Below are 20,205 nucleotides of genomic sequence, written 5' to 3'. Positions count from 1 at the left end.
TCTTATTTTAGTTTAGTTTAATTTGACCTAAATTGAGTTTTATGTAACTAAACGAAACAATAAAAGACAGACTAATAAAAATGACAAAAACAACTGAATTACTACAAATTTAACTAATATAAAAAATGTAAAACTAAAATCCAATTAAAATATAAACAAAAACTATAGTATTATATCAATGATAATAAAATAATGCTGGTATGTGCAAAAGATGAATGATTGTAAGTATTTTTCTAATTCATTACAATCATGAAACTTTTAACAATTAAATAGTTTATAATATAATTGATAAATGCTAAATGCATGAAATAAGATGCAAGTAATCATAAAATCATTCGCTGTTAGCATTGCAATATAGACTTAGAAACAGTTTTTGATACTGCGTTGTCACCATTTTATATAAAATCTTTTTGTTTATATAAAACCATAAAAACATTTTCATTACTTTTTAAATAAATTAAACATTAACTGAAATTACAAAAAAAGTAAACTAATTTTATTTCAGCTAGTTACCAATGGAACATTTCTCATTTTAATTTAGTGTAATTTGAAGTACTTACAACAAAACACTAAAACTTCTAAAACTATATAGACAGACTAATAAAAAGGACAAAAACACAACAGAATTACTACAAATTTTACTAAAATTAAAGTGAAAATGTAAATATAAAATATAAACAAAAACAATCATTCATAATAAAACAATGCTGGTGTGTGCAAGAGATGAATTATTTAAAATATTTGTCTAATTCATTACAATCATGAAACTTATACAAATCAATATTTTTTTAAATGTTCAATATATATATATTTTTTAACAGCCTTATGAAATCAGTTTAATTTTCTTCCCAAATTCTATTATTTTCCCCAAATGACATTGGATTACATTTAATGATTTAACTAAATTTGAATAATCAAAAAGCATGTCTTTTCAACTGAATTCATAAAACTTCAACAATTAAATAATTTATAACAATAATAGTGCTCTGTGAAATGCTTTACGTTTTTCATTAATTCTGTGTTATGTGGATTTATGATTTAATACAAATTTATTATTGAATTTAATGAATCTTTTAAAATGTAATCAAATGAAAATGCAAACATTTTATGCATAACAGGTCTGCACAACAGAAGTTTACTATTAAAGTTAAAACATGGAAGAACTATTGTTGATATTCATTAAAATACAGTTTTAATCATTTTATTATATTACTTTAAGATGTACATTCTACAGTGCAATAGTAATATATTTCTGTCATAATGTATTCAAGTTAAACCGAATATATATTTTGGCAGGTTGTGGTGAAGACTTGTCTGATGGTAGTTTTTCTCAAGTGAAATGTTGAAGCGAGTCTCAGAGCGGCTCTGGAGATGAAGTTCATGCGTTCACGTCCTCATAAAATGAGACGGCAGACGCTGAAAGCCCTATTTTTTTATATATTCATCAAAATTTTGCCAAATTCCATGACATGCTGCGTTGGACAGTACATTTTTGTGACTAGATTCTGTGACTCCACCCGCATTGCATTACAGAAAACATAGGCCCGTAAAATACACCACTAGACTATCAGAAGATAAAGCTATGCAAAAACCCTCCCTATCTCCAACGTCTCATTTACCAAGCGATGAGTGTTTTAAAACCTCCACAAACCCTCCTGTCACGATTAGACTAATAAATACAGATGAAACTCAATAAAGATCAGGATCTGAGTGTAAGTCGGTCTGGTTTTGAGGTTGTTGTTGTCGTGTGAAAGTGGAGCACAGAGTCTCTCAGAGCTTGATGAATCTGCGAGTGTGAAGCTCCGCCAATCGCCCAGAGCCATTCTTCAGATTCTCGCTTTCAATCTTTTGTTGCCGCTCGAGTTTATTGGTTGTCGTGTGCGTTTGCGCGTTTGCCCGCCGGCCGTGACGGGTTTTAAACATGCAGACGTCTGACGAATGAAGCTGGTCTCTGACAGTCGTGTTCATGAAGAAGTGTTTCAGACACTCAAACAACTGCGGGAGAAAGACTGGAACTGGTAACTGTGTGTTAACAGCAGGTTTCTGGCTGGCTCAAGCTGTATGTGGGCTGTTAAGACACTTAAACATGTCTGAGTTTCATTGCATTAGATAGAACATATCACACCCTGTGTCATTCAGTGAGCTTTTCAAGCTTATTTTAGAAAAAAAATAAAATAAAAAGGGTCAATCCATGTCAAATCAACCAAATTTTTGAAACTTCCAAGTTTTTGATTTTGTTAAAGGGATACTCCACTTTTTTCGGAAATAAGCTCATTTTACATCTCCCCCAGAGTTAAACAGTTGAGTTTTACCGTTTTAGAATCCATTCAGCCGAACTCCGGGTCTGACGGTACCACTTTTAGCATAGCTTAGCACAGATCATTGATTCTGATGAGTCCAGTAGCATTTCTTTCAAAATGACCAAAGAGTTTAAATATTTTTCCTATTTAAAACTTGACTCTTCTGTAGTTACATCGTGTACTAAGACCGACGGAAAATGAAAAGTTGCGATTTTCTAGGCTGATATGGCTAGGAACTACTCTCATTCCAGCGTAATAATCAAGAAACTTTGCTGCCGTACCATGAGTCCAGCAGGCGTAAGGATATGACGCAGCACCTGAAAATAGTCCCCAGCTCGGTAACTTCTTCCAACGTGACCGGGACTAAGTTTGTCTAACCTATTAGACCTATTTTCAGGCGCTGCGTCATATCATTACGCCTGCTGCACCCATGGTACAGCCGCACAGTTCCTTGATTATTACGCCGGAATGAGAGTATAGTTCCTAGTCATATAGGCTTAGAAAATCGCAACTTTTCATTTTCCGTCGATCTTAGTACACGGTTTAACTACAGAAGAGTCAAGTTTTAAATAGGAAAAATATTGAAACTCTTTGGTCATTTTGAAAGAAATGCTACTGGACTCATCAGAATCAATGATCTGTGCTAAGCTATGCTAAAAGTGGTACCGTCAGACCCGGAGTTCGGCTGAATGGGTTCTAAAACGGTAAAACTCAACTGTTTAACTCTGGGGGAGATGTAAAATGAGCATATTTCCGAAAAAAGTGGAGTATCCCTTTAAGATTTTTTCTGAAGACAGACGGGTCCTTGAAATCCTTGAAAGTTTGTGAATCTGAAAAAATAATGTCAAGGCCCTGGAAAGTTTTTGAAAATAAACATACATAGATACAGGTCCTTGAAAGTGCTTGAATTTATTTTGTGCAAGAAGTTTTCTGGGGAAAAAAAATCCATATTATTCCCTCCGGTCTGCTAATGTGTTATTTCGTCAACACTTCGTGGCCTATGCACACTAGCTTGCTTGATTTATGTTAGTTACGCGCATTTACGCGTTACTTTAAGTGTTTCCCACGTGAGGTACTTTGTGTTGTATGTTACCATGGCGTTCACGCGAAAAACTTCTACGATGGTACCTCAACAACAACAAACGTGTCCCCACATTAAGTCCTTGAATTTGGGGGTATTGGACCTGGAAAGTCCTTTTAAAGGTCCTTGAGTTTGAAGTTAACCAAAGTGTGGGAACCCTGATAAATAGTGTAGAAAGCCAAAATATTAAATGTCATGAATGTATATTTACTGTGTATTTTGTTAAGGCAGCATCATTATTTTATTATTACTCAGAGATTGGTAGGTCTGTTAGTAAAATCTGTTGACTTTAGCAATCTTTGTTGCATTAGATGCCAACGTTGAGAGTTCAAAAATGGAGAAAAGCACTTCTTGTTTTTTTTCACGTTTGCATGCCTGTAACTCAAGAAATATTAAAGATATCTCTGTGACACTTTTATATGATCGGTTCGTACCCATTATTTGTTTTATTCAAACTAACAAGCTATATTTGGTTACGGGCCGTAGCAAATATCCTTTTAGATTCTGGTTCTTAACAAAAATGTATTTTGCCATCTTCATTTTAAAGGCCCTCGAAGGTTCAGTCCCAGAGATATGGAGATCTTAATGTGGTTCCATGAATAAATTGATAAATTGTACACATTTTCAATGATCAAAACCAAATGTGGTTCACTTTGCACACAGATGATACTTTTTTACTTTTAAAGAGGAATGTCTGAAGAACAAATATTTTTGAAACTAGAAATGGATATTGTTCCCCTCTATCAGAACAATTGCATACAACACATTTTTTCTGAGTGCCAAAAATTCACGGAAATGATCAAGTTGAGACACATTAACTTGCTCTCAGAAGTGTATTTATAAAGCAGTTTAAGGGATATTTGGGGGATTTTGTTCATTTTTACAGCTTCTGAAGCTAGCAAGAGTTCACATAGGCAGTATCATAACTACATGTTACCGCGTTGGCATCCCTATATCTCTGGGATTGAACCATATAGGGCCTTTAAATTGAAGATACCAAAAGAAAAGTTTATTAGGAATTAGAATCTAGAAGGATATTAACATTTCTGGCACGCAAACTTTGGAAAAACAATATTTTTGCCACTCAGACAGGAATGTTCTATGGCTGCAATTGTGTTGATTGAAAAAAAAGAAACGAGATACATTTCTAGTTTCAAGACTATTTGTTCTTCAGACAACTTTAAATGAAAAAAGTATCAGCTGTACGCAAAGTGACTGACATTTGGATTTTGACCACTGAAAATGTGTATAATTTATTCATGGAGCCACACTGAAATCCTCATATGTCTGGAATTGAAGGATATAGGGCCTTACAAATGAAGACACCAAAATAAAAGTTTGTGAAGAACCAAAATCTAGAAGGATTTTAAGATATCTTTAATACTTCTTGAGTTACAGGCATGCAAACTTGGGGTAAAAAAATCACAAGAAGTACTTTTCTCCATTTTTGAACTCTCACCGTTGACATATAATCCAACAAAGATTGCTAAAGTCAACAGATTTTACTAACAGACCAACCAATCTCTGAGTAATAACAAAATTAATGATGCTGCCATCTTTCTAAAGTCATTTGTACCCCCCTTTAATCTGGCTCCAAATTGTCATTTTGACCCCGCTCTACAAATTAGTGGATTACTTGGTAATTATTCAGCAATGACATTTAATATTCTGGCTTTCTTCTTCATTTATACATTTCTTTCACCAGAAAAAAATGATCAAAATCTAAAAACTGTTAGCCGGGGACCTCTGGTTGAGTTGACACAGAATGACCTAAAAGTCCAAAGTCATTGTATAATTCACACGCTGCTGCTCAGACCAGATATAAACCAGTTTCCATGTTCTAATAGTCACCAGCTTGGACTTAACAGAGATCTATTACATTATTTTGTACTTGTGTTAGTGTGTGAGTGTATTCTCTCTAATGACTCCAGCGTCTAATGAGGACGCTCAGACTAATGAAGAGGTGCTGTCTGTCTCGGGATGTCTCTCTCTCTCTCTCTCTCTCTCTCTCTCTCTCTCTCTCTCTCTCTCTCTCTCTCTCTCTCTCTCTCTCTGTCTTTTCACATGATATTATCTGACACGTGTGTTCGTGTCATCAATGTGAGAACAGTTAGAGTACTAACAGCATCTGGTTCTCACTTTCTGCTGTCAAAGTATTACAGTAGCGTTTCCAATGCTGTGTCAAAGAAGGAGCGGTGGGAGTCAGGTCCGTCTTCTCTTACCCATAACCGTTTGATATTTTGTTTGTTTGTTTGCTGGAATGAATCCAGCTTGCTTTATCACACAACTGACGAGAGTGATTGATTGAGTGTGTTTTTAAAACTGTCCATCTAATTACACAGTTCATTTAGGGGTTTTTTATGCCACAAAAGTTTGTAACCATTTTTTAAATTTGTTTGTTTGTTTATTTATTTATTTTTCTTCTTTGATCCTTGGGATTTGCATCTAGTATGCATGATGTTTGGTAATGTATATGCACACATATTAATTAATTAATTTGGCTCATTGTTCAAAGTAAGTTGTGTAACGTGGTGCGGTTGAGGCAGAGATGAGGCAGGATCCAAATGCAGCACACGCTTTATTAACAGACCACAAACTATACAAATTAGACTGGATACGGGACTCGGGACTCGGGACTCGGGACTCGGGACAGGACCAGCACCAACGTTAACGTGCTACAGCGAACTGTAAGACATACAAGAACTCGCAAAGACAAGGCTGAAACACAGGGTTTAAATAATCAGGGACAAACGAGCTAGACAAGATAACAAGGGGGCGTGGTAAATCAGAAACACCTGGGATAACTAATAGACTAGACAGGGAACCATAGAACCTGACAGGACACAAAACCCACATCGTGACAAGTTGGTTTTATTGCATCTACTGTAGTAGCCATAACAAAATTAACATCTCTTTCTTTCTTCCTTTCTTCCTTTCTTTCTTTCTTTCTTTCTTTTCTTTCTTTCTTTCTTTCTTTCTTTCTTTCTTTCTTTCTTTCTTTCTTTTGTTTGTTTATTTTTTTGTTTGTTTGAAGTCCTTTGGATTCGTTGTGTCTAGTAACCATAACAAACAAGGGGGAGGGGGAGGGGATACACCGCTCTACAGTAATTTGAAAGTGATTGCAGTACCAGTTTTGGCCACAATCTTACATACGGCTCCTTTAAATATAACTCTACACCTTTTCCACATTTAGTATGCGCGGTTCAATTAATATGCAAATGAGCCCCGCCTCCACTCACTCACAGCAGCTCAGAGATCCACTGGTTGACGATCACACGTTGATCTGATTGGTTACAATGTAGTTTGTGACGTCAGAAACACCAGCGATTTCAAACTGTGTTTTTGAGACTGTCTTTGATTCACTGCAGTTTTAAGGAGAAAATACTCAGCAATGGTGTCCACTTATGAATTTGCACATGGTTTGTCTTAAAACATATTAAAAACTCAACATAGATATATACACAACATTAAAAACTGGATTTTCACCACAGGGGGACTTTAAGAATATTGGATATTTTTGAATGAGAGGAAACATCCTGCAGTGTGTGTGTGTGTGTGTGTGTAAGCATAGAGCACGTAACCCCTGCCTGTCTGAGCACGTAACCCCTGACCCTAGTGATCGCCCTGGCAACATCGCCCCCCCCCCATTTGAAAAATCAATGTAAAGCATCTCAATTAATCTGAAAGGGTCATTGATTGAGAGTCTGAAGTAGGTAAACAAACTCGTCTGTGTAAAAGCCCTGATCAGTTCATCATCACCAAACACACACATGCACGTCTGTTCATTCAGTTATATTAAAAGCAGTTTATATATATTGATCATAAGTCATTAGCGTAGTGTTACAACTCTCCCTATTTTACAATCATATATACTCTCTGATTTTTTTTATTTATTTCATTGTTATTTAGTATAATTTAATGAATAACATTGTAGATTATGGTGGTAATGATCAAATTAATAACTATTTATGACAGATATGCATCCCTCCCTTGGTGCTTTGCATTATGTATGTGGACTCATTAGTGTTTTTATGATTAAAATCAGACAGTGAGAGAAATATTAAACGATACACAGTAGATTATTCCCCTGTAAGTGCAGACGGTTTGATGTTTATAAATGTTTCATCCACTTGTTTCTTTTTATTCTTTTTTTTTTTTTGTGGTAAAAGAAGGAAGCAGAGAGTGAAGGACGAGAGAACGGGTTCGTTGCAGCTTTAATAACGCATGCAGTAGAGTAAACGAACCGTTTTCTGGTACACTAACACTCTCAAACACACACACACACACACACACACACACACACACACACACACACACACACACACACATACACTCATACACACACAAACACGCACGCACTAACACTCTCTCTCTCTCTCTCTCTCTCTCTCTCTCTCTCTCTCTCTCTCTCTCTCTCTCTCTCTCTCTCTCTCACACACACACAACACAACACACAAACACAGAGGATAAGATGTAAAAATATCAGATGTCAAACGTTCTTATTTTTCATGTATGGACTTGTATACAGTATTTGTATCGTTTTTTTTTGCACAGGACATTTTTCTGTTTTTCAAGACATGATCCCACCAGCCAGATCACTTGTGTGTGTGTGTGTTTGTGTGTGTGTGTGTGTGTGTGTGTGTGTGAGGCGGCTCTTGAGGTCAGCATTACCCTAAGTGATTAGTGAGCTCCAGCCAACCACTCACACACACACACACACACACACACACACACACACACACACACACACACACACACACACACACACACACACACACAGTCTCACTGCGGCAGCTACTACAAGCATCGACAGGCTCGCTCATCTCTCTCTCTCTCTCTCTCTCTATCTCTCTGTAGCGTTTAATCGCAGTGTTAATATTTGATGCAGTCGCTGCAGGAGGCTGTCGAGTATGCGGAGAGAGACGAAAAACTGCACACACACATCACATAAAACAACTCAAACTGCCTCAAAATGCACCTGGAACCCAGCGACTCGAGCAGAACACAGAGAGGTCGTCAATAACCGCAGAAATGCCTCCAGATGTCTCCGAAACGACGCGGTTTCACGTGTTTCTGTCTGCAGATCAATCTTTGATGTGTTCATATTTAATGTGCTCGTGTCAGTACTGGGTTTAGCCTACATGATGATGTTGTAGTTCTGTACACTGAAAAAAAAAAAGGTGTAGGATTTACTTTGAAACATTTTTTTGCGAGTAAATTCACAAATAATTAGAGATTTAACAAATTAGATTTAAACGTGCAGTTTTGACGTAGAAATAGTATTTTCTTGTAAAACGTACTCCAATAATCTTTTGTTTTATTCACAACTAGATGAAGATGATGTGTGTGTTTGTGGTGTAATAGACATGCTGACCCTCGGCGAATGCATCTCTGTAATGGCCATTTTGCTCTTAAATAATGCATGAGTGTGTGTTTCTCTCTCTCTATCTGTGTGTGTATGTTAATGTGTTTGGCTACACTTGTGAAGGCCAAAAGTGCTCCCTAATATAGTGAAATATCATCATAATGTGCCATTGCTAGTTAAAAAGGCTCATAAATGGTGTAGATGCACAGATTTCTATCTTTAATCTGATAGAAAATCAGTTGAAGTCAATAATAAAGTCGGGTTGTCTTCAGTAACATGCATACGATGATGAACTACAACAAAAATATTATTTTAACAAAGGGGCTAGGCTATATGTTAGAAATTTGTTGTAGTCATGCCAATGTGTGAACAGCCTGTAACAAAACTTAAAAACGAGACCTTCCCCGACTTCCTACTGTACATTCTAAAAAATACAATCAGTGTACAGTTCTGAGAACATATTCTAACTTTCTAAGCATTTATATTCTGTATCTTTTTTTTGAATAAAACTATAAAGTTTTATGGGAGGCATCAGGTGTTTACATCAAGCGAAAAGACAGACGCTGTGACTCACATCGTGCCCCTGTATGTTGTTCTGCATAAAATGTAACAATATAAAGAGCAATAACGAATTTATAGATACAAAAAAATCACAAACCTGTATTTTACTAAAGACATGCACCAATTTGACGGAGCTGCACTGCTCTCTCCTGAAGAGGTCGCAAAAAGCCGCAATAAATAACTCAATCACTGGGTTGTTTCGTCTGACCCAGGATCTGGGTAACACACAAACTACCCAACACTGGGTTGTTACGTCTGATCCAGGATCTGGGTAACACAAAAACTACCTAAACACTGGGTTGTTATGTCTGACCCAGGATCTGCAGTAGTTACACAACAACTACCCAAACACTGGGTTGTTACGTCTGACCCAGGATCTGGGTAACACAAAAACTACCCAAACACTGGGTTGATACGTCTGACCCAGGATCTGGGTAACACAAAAACTACCCAAACACTGGGTTGTTACGTCTAACCCAGGAGCTGGGTAACACAAAAACTACCCAAACACTGGGTTGATACGTCTGACTCAGGATCTGGGTTACACAAAAACAATCCAACACTGGGTTGTTACGTCTGATCCAGGAGCTGGGTAACACAAAAACTACCTAAACACTGGGTTGATACGTTTGACTCAGGATCTGGGTTACACAAAAACTACCCAAACACTGGGTTGTTACATCTGACCCAGGATCTGCAGTAGTTACACAACACCTACCCAAACACTGGGTTGTTACGTCTGACCTAGGAGCTGGGTAACACAAAAACTACCTAAACACTGGGTTGATACGTCTGACCCAGGAGCTGGGTAACACAAACTCTACCCTAACACTGAAAAAATAACACACAAAAATTGACCAAACCCAGGATTTGGGTAGAAAAAATAGCCCAATTTTTTAGAGTGTATGTTGTCTATGAAATCCCGTAGACTGATTTTTATGCCTGTTTTTGCCGGAAAATAACTTGTATGACAGTTGTATGAGAAACAACTGAGAACTCAATGAAAGTCTATGATAGAGCAGCATTTGAGCAATGCTATTCTCCTGTGTGTGCAGCTGTCGTGACTCTTTGTCTTGTGTTTTGTGTTCAGGTGGTGTGTGTAAGTCGACCGGTGTCGCTCAGGTGTACGGGAGGGTCCTGACCGATCACCTGTGGCGATTGGGACTTCCTCTCTTCAGCACACAGGTGAGAGAGGATCTGTGTGTGTGTGTGTGTGTTGATACAGTGTGGTTTGTTTGTGCGTCCGTGATTGATATGAACAGGTGGATTTGTGCTTGACTTGATGACATCACTTCCCTAAGCATTCAATCTCAATGCGAGTGGCGTCGCGTGTTCGACTGAGCGCCGGGCAGGTGTGTGTGTGGAGGGTAAATATGCTTTCGGGATTCAGTTCAACACAGTGATGTGTGTTGATGTGATATATGTGTGCGATGCTGTTTGTTGATGCTGAGAGAAACAACAGCTGCGATTCGTAAAGTTGAAGAGATGTTCACCTGTTACCCGCTGAGCAAACGACTCTTGAACACTCAGTGTTCATGTGATCAGCATTAGAGCTGGCCGAATGTTGAAGTTCAACTAATGCAACACCAGCGCTTTTTATTATCAGACACTTCCTGTAGAATCAGACTAGAGTTTAAAAAGTCAAACTAGTCGGAGAGTCGAATTAGAGTCGGATATTCGATTTCGGAGAGTCAAACTAGAACCACAGTCGAAGAATCAAACTTGTGTCAGAGATTAGAGAATCAAATCAATTTAGAGAATCAATTAATCAAATCAGAGAATCAAACTAGAGTCAGAGGTTCAGAGTCGAAGGATCTAACAAGAGTCAAATAATCAAACTAGAGTCTGAGATTCAGATTAAAGAATCAATTGATCAAATTAGAGAATCAAAAAAGGGTCATAGAATGAACAGTGTCAGAGAAGAATCAGAGATGGATAATCAGACTAGAGTCTAAAAATCATACTGGAGTCGGAGAATCAAACTGGAGTCAGAGATTCAGAGTCAAAGAATCAGACTAGAGTCAAAGAATCAGACTAGAGTTTAAAAATCAAACTAGTCGGAGAGTCGAGTTAGATTTGGATATTCGGAGAGTCAAACTAGAACTACAGTCAAAGAATCAAACTAGAGTCAACGATTCAGAGTCCAAGATTCAGACTTGAGTCAAAGAATCAAACTGATTAGAGAATCACAGATTCAAATTAGAAAAATCTAATAATTTTAGAGAATCAATTAATCCAATTAGAGAGCCAAACCAGGGTCATAGAACAGTCAAAGTCAGAGAATCAGACTAGAATCTAAAAATCATACTAGAGTCAAAGAATCAGACTAGAGTTTAAAATCAAACTAGTCAGAGAGTCGAAGAATCAAGCTAGAGTCAGAGATCAGAGTCGAAGATTCAGACTTGAGTTGAAGAATCAAACTAGAGTCAAAGATTCAAACTTGTGTCAAATATGCAGATTAGAGAATCAAAGAATCAAATTAGAGAATCAAATCATTTTAGAAAATCAATTAATCAAATTAGAGAGTCAAACAAGGGTCATAGAATAATCAAGTTTAAAAAATCAAACGGGTTGGAGAATCAAACTGGAGTCAGAGATTCAGAGTCAAAGAATCAGACTAGAGTTTAAAAATCAAACTAGTCTGAGAGTCTAATTATAGCAGAGTAATTGGAGAGTCAAACTAGAACTACAGTTGAAGATCAAACTAGAGTCAAAGATTCAAATTTGAATCAATTAGAGTATCAAAGAATCAAACTAGAGGAAAGAAAAATCTGAGTCAGATAATCAAACTAGAGTTGAAGAATCAAACTGTAAGCATGAGTCAGAGATTCAGATTAGAGAATCAAACTAAATCCAGAGAATCAAACTGGAGAATCAGACTAGAGTGAAAGAATCAGATTGTCCAGATTCGTGTGGTGTAAATCGGGACACAGACAACAACACGTTTATTTTCCTTGCGTGTTCACATCAGCCGTGAGACGAATGGAGATCTGAACTCAATGTATTTTTTTTCCCTCTTGTAGTCTAATTATCATTTCTAAAAAAATATTCCTCAGAGGTCTAAGAGAGATACTAGAGAGAAGAAAAAAATGACCACAGATAAAAATCCAATTAAAGGAGACAGCGGGCTGCAGAAGAGTGCGCTGGTGTTACAGTACAGGCTGTGTGTGTGTGTGTGTGTGTGTGTGCAGCATTTATCTGGCACAGCAGCAGATTCTGTGTGTGTGTGTGTGTGTGTGTGTGTCTGTGGTTTATACGCTGGTTTTTAAAGTGTGTCCTGCAGGCAGATATTGATGACCTGTTTTTAAAATGTGCTGACGCAGCAGTGATGAAACTACAGCGTCTCATGGACTTCTCACTCACTCCGTTTCTCTTTATATAAAGGGATTGAACTGACTTTAGGGGGGATTTGTATAACACATCTAGGCCACATTTCATCCCCACATCTGAAAGAAAAATGCTGAATTATTAATAAAACAAAGCCTATTTTGAAGACCATTAAGATTTTTTTTTTTTTTTGCATTGACATTTTAGCACATTTTCATGCAAAAAATCTCATTGCTGTAATGCAGTAATTTTACTTTTTTTTTTTTATTAATTCCAATGCTTTTATTAATTTTTAGCACTGTATTACTATAAAAATGAAAGGCACAACAAATGCAAATGGCATTTGCAAAATCTGCAAAATCTAAAATGTTTTTTTGCAAAATATGTTAAATATTTTTTTTTACATTACAGTAATGGGGATACGTTTTTTTTTTTTTTTATATGAAAATGAAAAATTGGCTAAAAAGTTTTCATGAAAATAATTAAGAAGAAGAAGAATAAGAAGAAACTTAATGGACCTTAAATAAAAATTTTAGTAAAATATATTCAATATTTTTTGTTGTTGTCCACATTACAGTAATGGGAATAATATATATATATATTTTTTTTGTTGCGTTACATTAATGAAACTTTTAATGTAATCTTTTAATTAATGGTTTAATGTGCTTAATTGTCATAAAAATGATGTAATAATTTAACAACAAAAATAATAATAATAAATAAATAAATATAAATATAAATAAATATTAAAAAAATTCTTGCTAAATAAATGCAAAATATAATATATAATTTTATCACAATTATTTGTTTTTTATCACAAATTTGGGTTGAATGTCATAATGTAAAAAATAATAATTGCACCGTAAAAAAAGAACTTTTCAAAGCTGTAATTAAAACAAAGGTTATTGGAGTACGTTTTACAAAAAAATACTATTTCAGTCTTCCTGCTTCAAGATTTCATGTTTCCTTTTTTCAGTGTGCTTAAATTTACTTTTTATTAAATAAAAAATATTGTCTTGAAAAAATAAAAAAAAATAAAAAAAACACTATTATTCTTTCCTTTGATTATGAGTAGAAATGTGAGCCGGACATGGTAGTTCGAAGCACATGTACAAGACGTACATTTTTTATGACATACAGACGCTTCTCAGAGAAAGAAATCCGGCTCGGTCCTCCATCTTTATATGTTCTTCTCTGCTTTATGTTGTTTGCTTTTGGTGCTTGTCGGGTTTCAGACGGCGTATTTTGAGAGGATTGTGGGTAGAGCCTGTTCACTCACATCCGCCATCAATACTGTCATCAGAGAAAACCCCCTCGCTCTCTCTCTCTCTCTCTCTCTCTCTCTCTCTCTCTCTCTCTCACTCTCTCTCTCTCTTCCCCCCCGCTGGAGAACGCTGTGATCCTGGTTCAGACTCAGTCTTAAAGTAAAGCTGCTGTGAGACGAGAGCAAAGGAAGGAGTAAAAGAGTATCAGACACACTGACGCCGCTTCTCCAGGTGTTTCCCGAGAAACTAGACGCTCAAACATCAGGAAAGTCAGAGGCGAGGAGAGGAGGAGAAGTGTTGGAGGAGACGGGAGGAGAATCCAGCTGTCCTGAACTCAAGAGAGACAGAGAGAGAGAGAGAAATATCTGTTGAGGGTTTTCCTGGCTGAAATGATGATGTACTTTTGGGTGAGTATGAAGATCGACGCATTTGCTGCATGTCTGGAGAAACGCGATGTTCATGTTCACTGTGCTTGTGTTTGATCCACTGTGAACTGCTCACTTCTGTTTGGCTCGGGACAGGGAGTTTAGGATGAACCATGTTGCTCAGAGGAGGCTCGTTTAGAGACTTCATGGAGTTAGACTTCGTCAGATTAAGAGTATAGAGCTTTCAATTTAATGTGGAGCGACTCAGATCATTTGATGAATGAAATGTTTGAGGTCATATTGAGATTGGCATCTGAGCACAGTTTGAGACATTATTGAGATTTCTTTGAAACTCTACACGAGATCTGCAAGCGACTCCATTTGCTCCGTCTTGGAGAGAGATTTGAGACATCAGTGAGATTTCCCTTGTGATTTATTATTTTCTACGGGCGATTTAGAAAACTGTTATTGCTCCGATGTTGCTCTTTCATGGCTGAAAGTATGTTTCTTGGTATCAACTTTATCTCAAATGTTTTTCCAAAAATCAAAAGAAATACAAATTAAGATATCTTATAAAACTGTAGAAGAGACATATATGTGATCTGTTAGGCAGACAACTTTATTTGCTCTCCATTCAGTCTCATTGACGTCTTGGAGAACGATTTGAGACATTAGTGAGATTTCCTTTTGGGGTTTTTCTTTTCTATGGCCGCTTTAGGAAAATATTATGTTGCACTTTCATGGCTCAGAGAACTTGTGTTGTTTCTTGGTATCAAGAAACAAATTTATCTCAAATGTTTCTCCAAAATTGTAAAAGAAATACAAATGAATAACTCTTCTGAAACTCTAGAAGAGACATATGTGAGATCTGTTTTTTTATTTTGTTCTCCATTGAGTCTCATTGACGTCTTGGAGAAAGATTTGAGATATCAGTGAGATTTCCTTTGTGGCCCATTTTGAAAAATGTTATGTTGCTCTTTCACAGCTTAGGGAACTTAATGTACATCTTGGTATCAACATAGTCTCAGATGTTTCTCTTGAAATCAAATTTGAGATCTCATCTGAAGCTCTAGAAGAGAAATGTGAGATCTGTGAAAAAGGCAACTCCATTTGCGCTCTATTCAGTCTCATCGATGTCTTGGAGGAACATCTGTGACCTCATTTTTCTTTTCTATGGGCATTTATGGAAATGTTATTGCTCAGATGTTGCTCTTTCATTTCTCAGGGAACTTGTGTTGTTTCTTGGTATCAACATTATCTCAAATGTTTTCTCCAAAAATCTAAAGAAATACAAATTAAGATCTCTTCTGAAACTCTAGAGGAGACATGTGTGAGATCTGTTAATTAGATGACTTTATTTGCTCTCCATTGAGTCTCATTGATGTCTTGGAGAGAGATTTGAGACACCAGTGAGATTTCCTTTGTGATTTTTATTTTCTATGGTGATTTAGGAAAATGTTATTGCTCAGATGTTGCTCTTTTCATAGCTCAGGGAACTAAATCTGTGTCTTGGTATCAACATAGTCTCAGATGTTTCTCTTGAAATCAAATTTGAGATCTCATCTGAAGCTCTAGAAGAGAAATGTGAGATCTGTGAAAAAGGCAACTCCATTTGCGCTCTATTCAGTCTCATCGATGTCTTGGAGGAACATCTGTGACCTCATTTTTCTTTTCTATGGGCATTTATGGAAATGTTATTGCTCAGATGTTGCTCTTTCATTTCTCAGGGAACTTGTGTTGTTTCTTGGTATCAACATAATCTCAAATGTTTCTCCAAAAATCTAAAGAAATACAAATTAAGATCTCTTCTGAAACTCTAGAGGAGACATGTGTGAGATCTGTTAATTAGATGACTTTATTTGCTCTCCATTGAGTCTCATTGATGTCTTGGAGAGAGATTTGAGACACCAGTGAGATTTCCTTTGTGATTTTTATTTAGGAAAATGTAATTGCTCAGATGTTGTTCTTTCATAGCTCAGGGAACTAAATCTGTGTCTTGGTATCAACATAGTCTCAGATGTTTCTCCTGAAATCAAATTTGAGATCTCATCTGAAGCTCTAGAGGAGAAACCTGGGATCTGTGAAAAAAACGACTCCATTTGCGCTCCATTCAATCTCATCGATGTCTTGGAGGAACATCTGAGACCTCGAAGTGATCTCAGTTCTCATTTTTCTTTTCTATGGGCGATTTAGGGAACTTTTATTGCTCAGATGTTGCTCTTTCATTTCTCAAGGAACTCAGTATGTTTCTCAGTATTAACATGATCTCAGATTTTGCTCCTAAAATCAAAAGAAATAAAAATGAAGATCTCTTCTGAAACTAGAGGAGACACGTGTGAGAATTTAGGGGTGTTTTTCTCAGTAGAGAAATCGTAAGAATTCAGCAAATGTCTCTTTTTGATCTCCATTCGTGCTCATTGGTGTTTAGGAGAAACAACCGAGACACAGAAGACATCTGGTGTGTGATTTCTTGTTCATCCGGGAGTGTGTTTCTGTGTTAGAGTGGTAGAGTTCATCTCTGAGCTCAATACGAGTGGACGTATTTCTCAGATGTGTTTTGTTCAGTCTCCGTGAGCTTCAAATGAGTTCATTTTTGTTCACTTCTCTGTATTCTGTGAACTTCTTCGAGTGGTTTGGATTATGTGAGGGAGTGAGGTGTTCCCGTACGGTCATAGACGTTCACTGATGATCAAGTGTCCACATCAGTGAGATGAACATGAGCGCTGACCGCAGGAGCGAAGATCACGTGTGTGTGTGTGTGTGTGTGTGTGTGTGTGTGTTTATAGAATCAGCACAATCGTCCCTTCTGTGCTGTATTTAGTGTGTGTTTAGCGTTCAGACTCTGTGCTGCTTTTCATGGTCTCTGTGTGTTGTTTTTTCTGCAAATCCCGTGCACTGATTCTGATTCCGTGTGTGTTTGTGATTTGTCCGTCACACTCTTCGCTGCAGTTTAACTCATTAATTTGGTAGAGAAAACTCTGAATGAGAGAGACTGAAGTCACACAATTTATCTAGTGTAAATATGAAAGTCTCTTTATGTACTGTGTGTGTGTGTGTTACTTTTTTTGTGATTTATGCATTCAGTGTTTTTTGGGTGTGTTCACACTTTGGTTGGATCAGGTTTGGTTGGATTAAAATAAACCCTGGTGCGATCGCTCTGTTAGTGCGGTTCACTTGAATAAGTTTCCCTCGAATCATGCGTGTTGTTGAGGAGAGTTTTTGCTGATACTAACTGATCAGACGCTTCAGAAAACATCCCACAGACTTTCCACAGACAAACACCACTGGGATTTTCCACAGAAAATGTCAAAATCCTGTTTCGGAACTGCATTGTCGTCACAAAATACTTTGCACTCTCTGTAATGATTTACACTGTACAATCCACACCTTTTATGCATAGACTGCTGAATGATGGATTGATCATTACTTTAATCACGTTTGGCTTTCTTACAAAGCTTTGCTGATTAACTTTATTGATTTTAATTGATGCCTTGAGGAACACACATGCAAATATTTCAATAAAAATTTAGATCCAAAGAATCTTTTTCTTCCTCTTTTCTTTTTTTAAATGAATGCATTGTAGTGGATAGTGAAATATGAAGAGTTCATCACACATTCATCCCATAATGCACCTACACACGAGTTACATTTGAATTATTCTAATCAATTATAGTTACTGAATGGAAACACTTTATTAGTGGTGTTTAAGTCTAGAATCACTATTATTGCTTATAGTTAGTTTAAGAGATGTGATCAAACCTATGAACCTCACCATAATAACGGTGTTTTTATTATAATTTCATTGAAATGTGTTGTTTGTTTGCTAAAAATAAAGTTTGAAATAAATAAAATGTTTGAAAGAAAACCAACTGTCTAAATGCAGGAGGTTTGAATTATATAGAGATTTTCAGAATTTGTTTGTTTATGTGCAAAAAAAACCCAATGATGCAGAGCTAAAATCTAGACACAGAAGAAGCTCAAACATAAGAGAGTTTTTAGTTGCATCACACGTTTTGATCACAGCATCATTCCCAGACTTCCATTTGTGTTATTTCAGACTTTATTTGAATCATGTGGAATACAGTCAGAATAAGGAATGAGTAAATGTGAGCAGCTTCTGGCTGTTAGTGCCTTTAAAGTCGGCATGGAACAGAAGTTGCGCTGGTCTTTTCTTCTCTATTGTGCCGTATATCCGAGTGAAACGGCTTCTGGAACGAGAACAAATGTAGGGCGGGGCTTGATTTTGTCTGTGAGGAATTGATTGGATGGTTGTGGTTTGCTATTGGCTGATCTCATGTGAGTGACAGGTTGCCCCGCCCTCGTCATCAGAGGAGAGAAGAGATGTTGCAAGAGGATGGGAAGTGATTCTAAATTTAAGATTATAAGGAACGTGAATTAAAAAATAATGACGTGCACGGATAAATCATAAATAGATGTTTGAAGTATATTGCAAACGGCAGTTCATCGACTGGCCACTAGAGACAGGCTGCAAAAGAGAGTCAATCCCATAGACCCCCATGTTAAAATACCCAACTTTACAGCAGAAAAAAATATGTTTACAGCCTGGTTCAAAAAGTGGTTTTGGTCTATATAGCTAATTTTGCCCTTCATGACAACTGTGAGGGGGGGATTTATTTTTATTTTTATAACTCATCCTTTTAAATTCTATTAAGCCTTAAAGTTGTGCATAATTAAGGGCGTGGCCACTTGAGTGATAGGTGGATTGCCGCTGATGTCACTACTAGCCGTTTGTCTGGTGTCTGTTAGCGTCACGTCACTTCAGCTAATCCGCTCGCTGCCCATATTTGGTTATCCGGGAGTGACGCGCTGCCAAGATGGCGACGGCCGGCTCCGCCCACTTTGGCTTCAAAAATGAAACCCACGGGTGCCGTCACGGACACTACGTCCATTGTTTTATACAGTCTATGGTATATTGCGGTTCTTCTCATCGAGACTGCAGTGAGTGTGTGAGTGTCGAGGTGAAGTGTGTACAGGTGTGTGGTGTTACCTGTCTCTCCATGGGTCTCTGGGGAGGCCGGCAGCACTGCAGTGCAGTGTGGGAATTGAGCGCATTCGCTCCTCATTAGAATATTTATTCAGGAAACAGATGTTCAGTTTGAGGGCGACACCTTGGGCTCTCTGTCCCCTGCTGTTCACACACACACACACACACACACACACACACACACACACACACACACACACACACACACACTCACTCTGAGAGGCTCAAACCCTCCGCAGCAGCATTAATCTCTCTGAATGGAACTCCATCTGCTGAAGAGAAAACACTCAGGTGATCGAGTCACACCAGACATTACTGAGACAAAACATGAGATCAGATTTAACCCTGATGGGCATCAGAGAGAGAGAGAGAGAGAGAGAGAGAGAGAGAGAGAGAAAGAGGGGTGGTGTTTGTGTCCTGCTCTGAATGTGATGAATAATTGACGAGAACAGAGGCTTTACTGTGGAACAACGGATGATGGTAATAAAGGAGAAAAAGAGAGAGAGACGGAACGTAGAAACAAGAGGACAGAAAGAGTGTTAAAAACTCCTTAATTATCTATCTATCCATCCATCCATCCATTCTCTCTCTCTCTCTCTCTCTCTCTCTCTCTCTCTCTCTCTCTCTATCGTTCTATCTATCTATAGCTCTCTCGTTCTATCTATCTATCTATAGTTCTCTCGTTCTGTCTGTCTGTCTGTCTATCTATCTATCTATCTATCTATCTATCTATCTATCTATCTATCTATCTATCGTTATCTCGTTCTGTCTATCTATCTATCTATCTATCTATCTATCTATCTATCTATCTATCTATCTATCTATCTATCTATCTATCTATCTATCTATCTATCTATCTATCTATCTATCTATCTATCTATCTAGTTCTTTATCTATCTATCTATCTATCTATCTATCTATCTATCTATCTATCTA

At 37.2% G+C, this 20,205-nt stretch overlaps 1 protein-coding gene across 11 annotated transcripts in view; it reads left to right on the top strand.

Annotated features, from left to right (window-relative positions):
* Nucleotides 1–20,205, top strand: part of rbfox3b (RNA binding fox-1 homolog 3b) — a 309,370-nt gene that overhangs the window by 176,631 nt on the left and 112,534 nt on the right. For 8 of the 11 annotated variants that reach the window (XM_084387722.1, XM_084387715.1, XM_084387713.1 and 5 more), the window contains exon 3: nt 10,398–10,492. The exons of 1 other annotated variant lie outside the window; for it this stretch is intronic. In XM_084387722.1, the coding sequence (XP_084243848.1) occupies nt 10,398–10,492 (95 nt within the window). Of the gene's footprint in view, nt 1–10,397; nt 10,493–14,049; nt 14,307–20,205 lie in introns of those variants that run through there. 2 more of the 11 variants (XM_084387725.1, XM_084387717.1) reach the window with 2 other exon arrangements.

This window comes from Rutilus rutilus, assembly GCF_951802725.1.
Source record: "Rutilus rutilus genome assembly, chromosome: 1".
Classification (NCBI taxonomy): Eukaryota; Metazoa; Chordata; class Actinopteri; order Cypriniformes; family Leuciscidae; genus Rutilus; species Rutilus rutilus.
The sequence above is the reverse complement of the archived record's forward strand: the minus strand, read 5'-3'. Positions and strand labels throughout refer to the sequence as shown.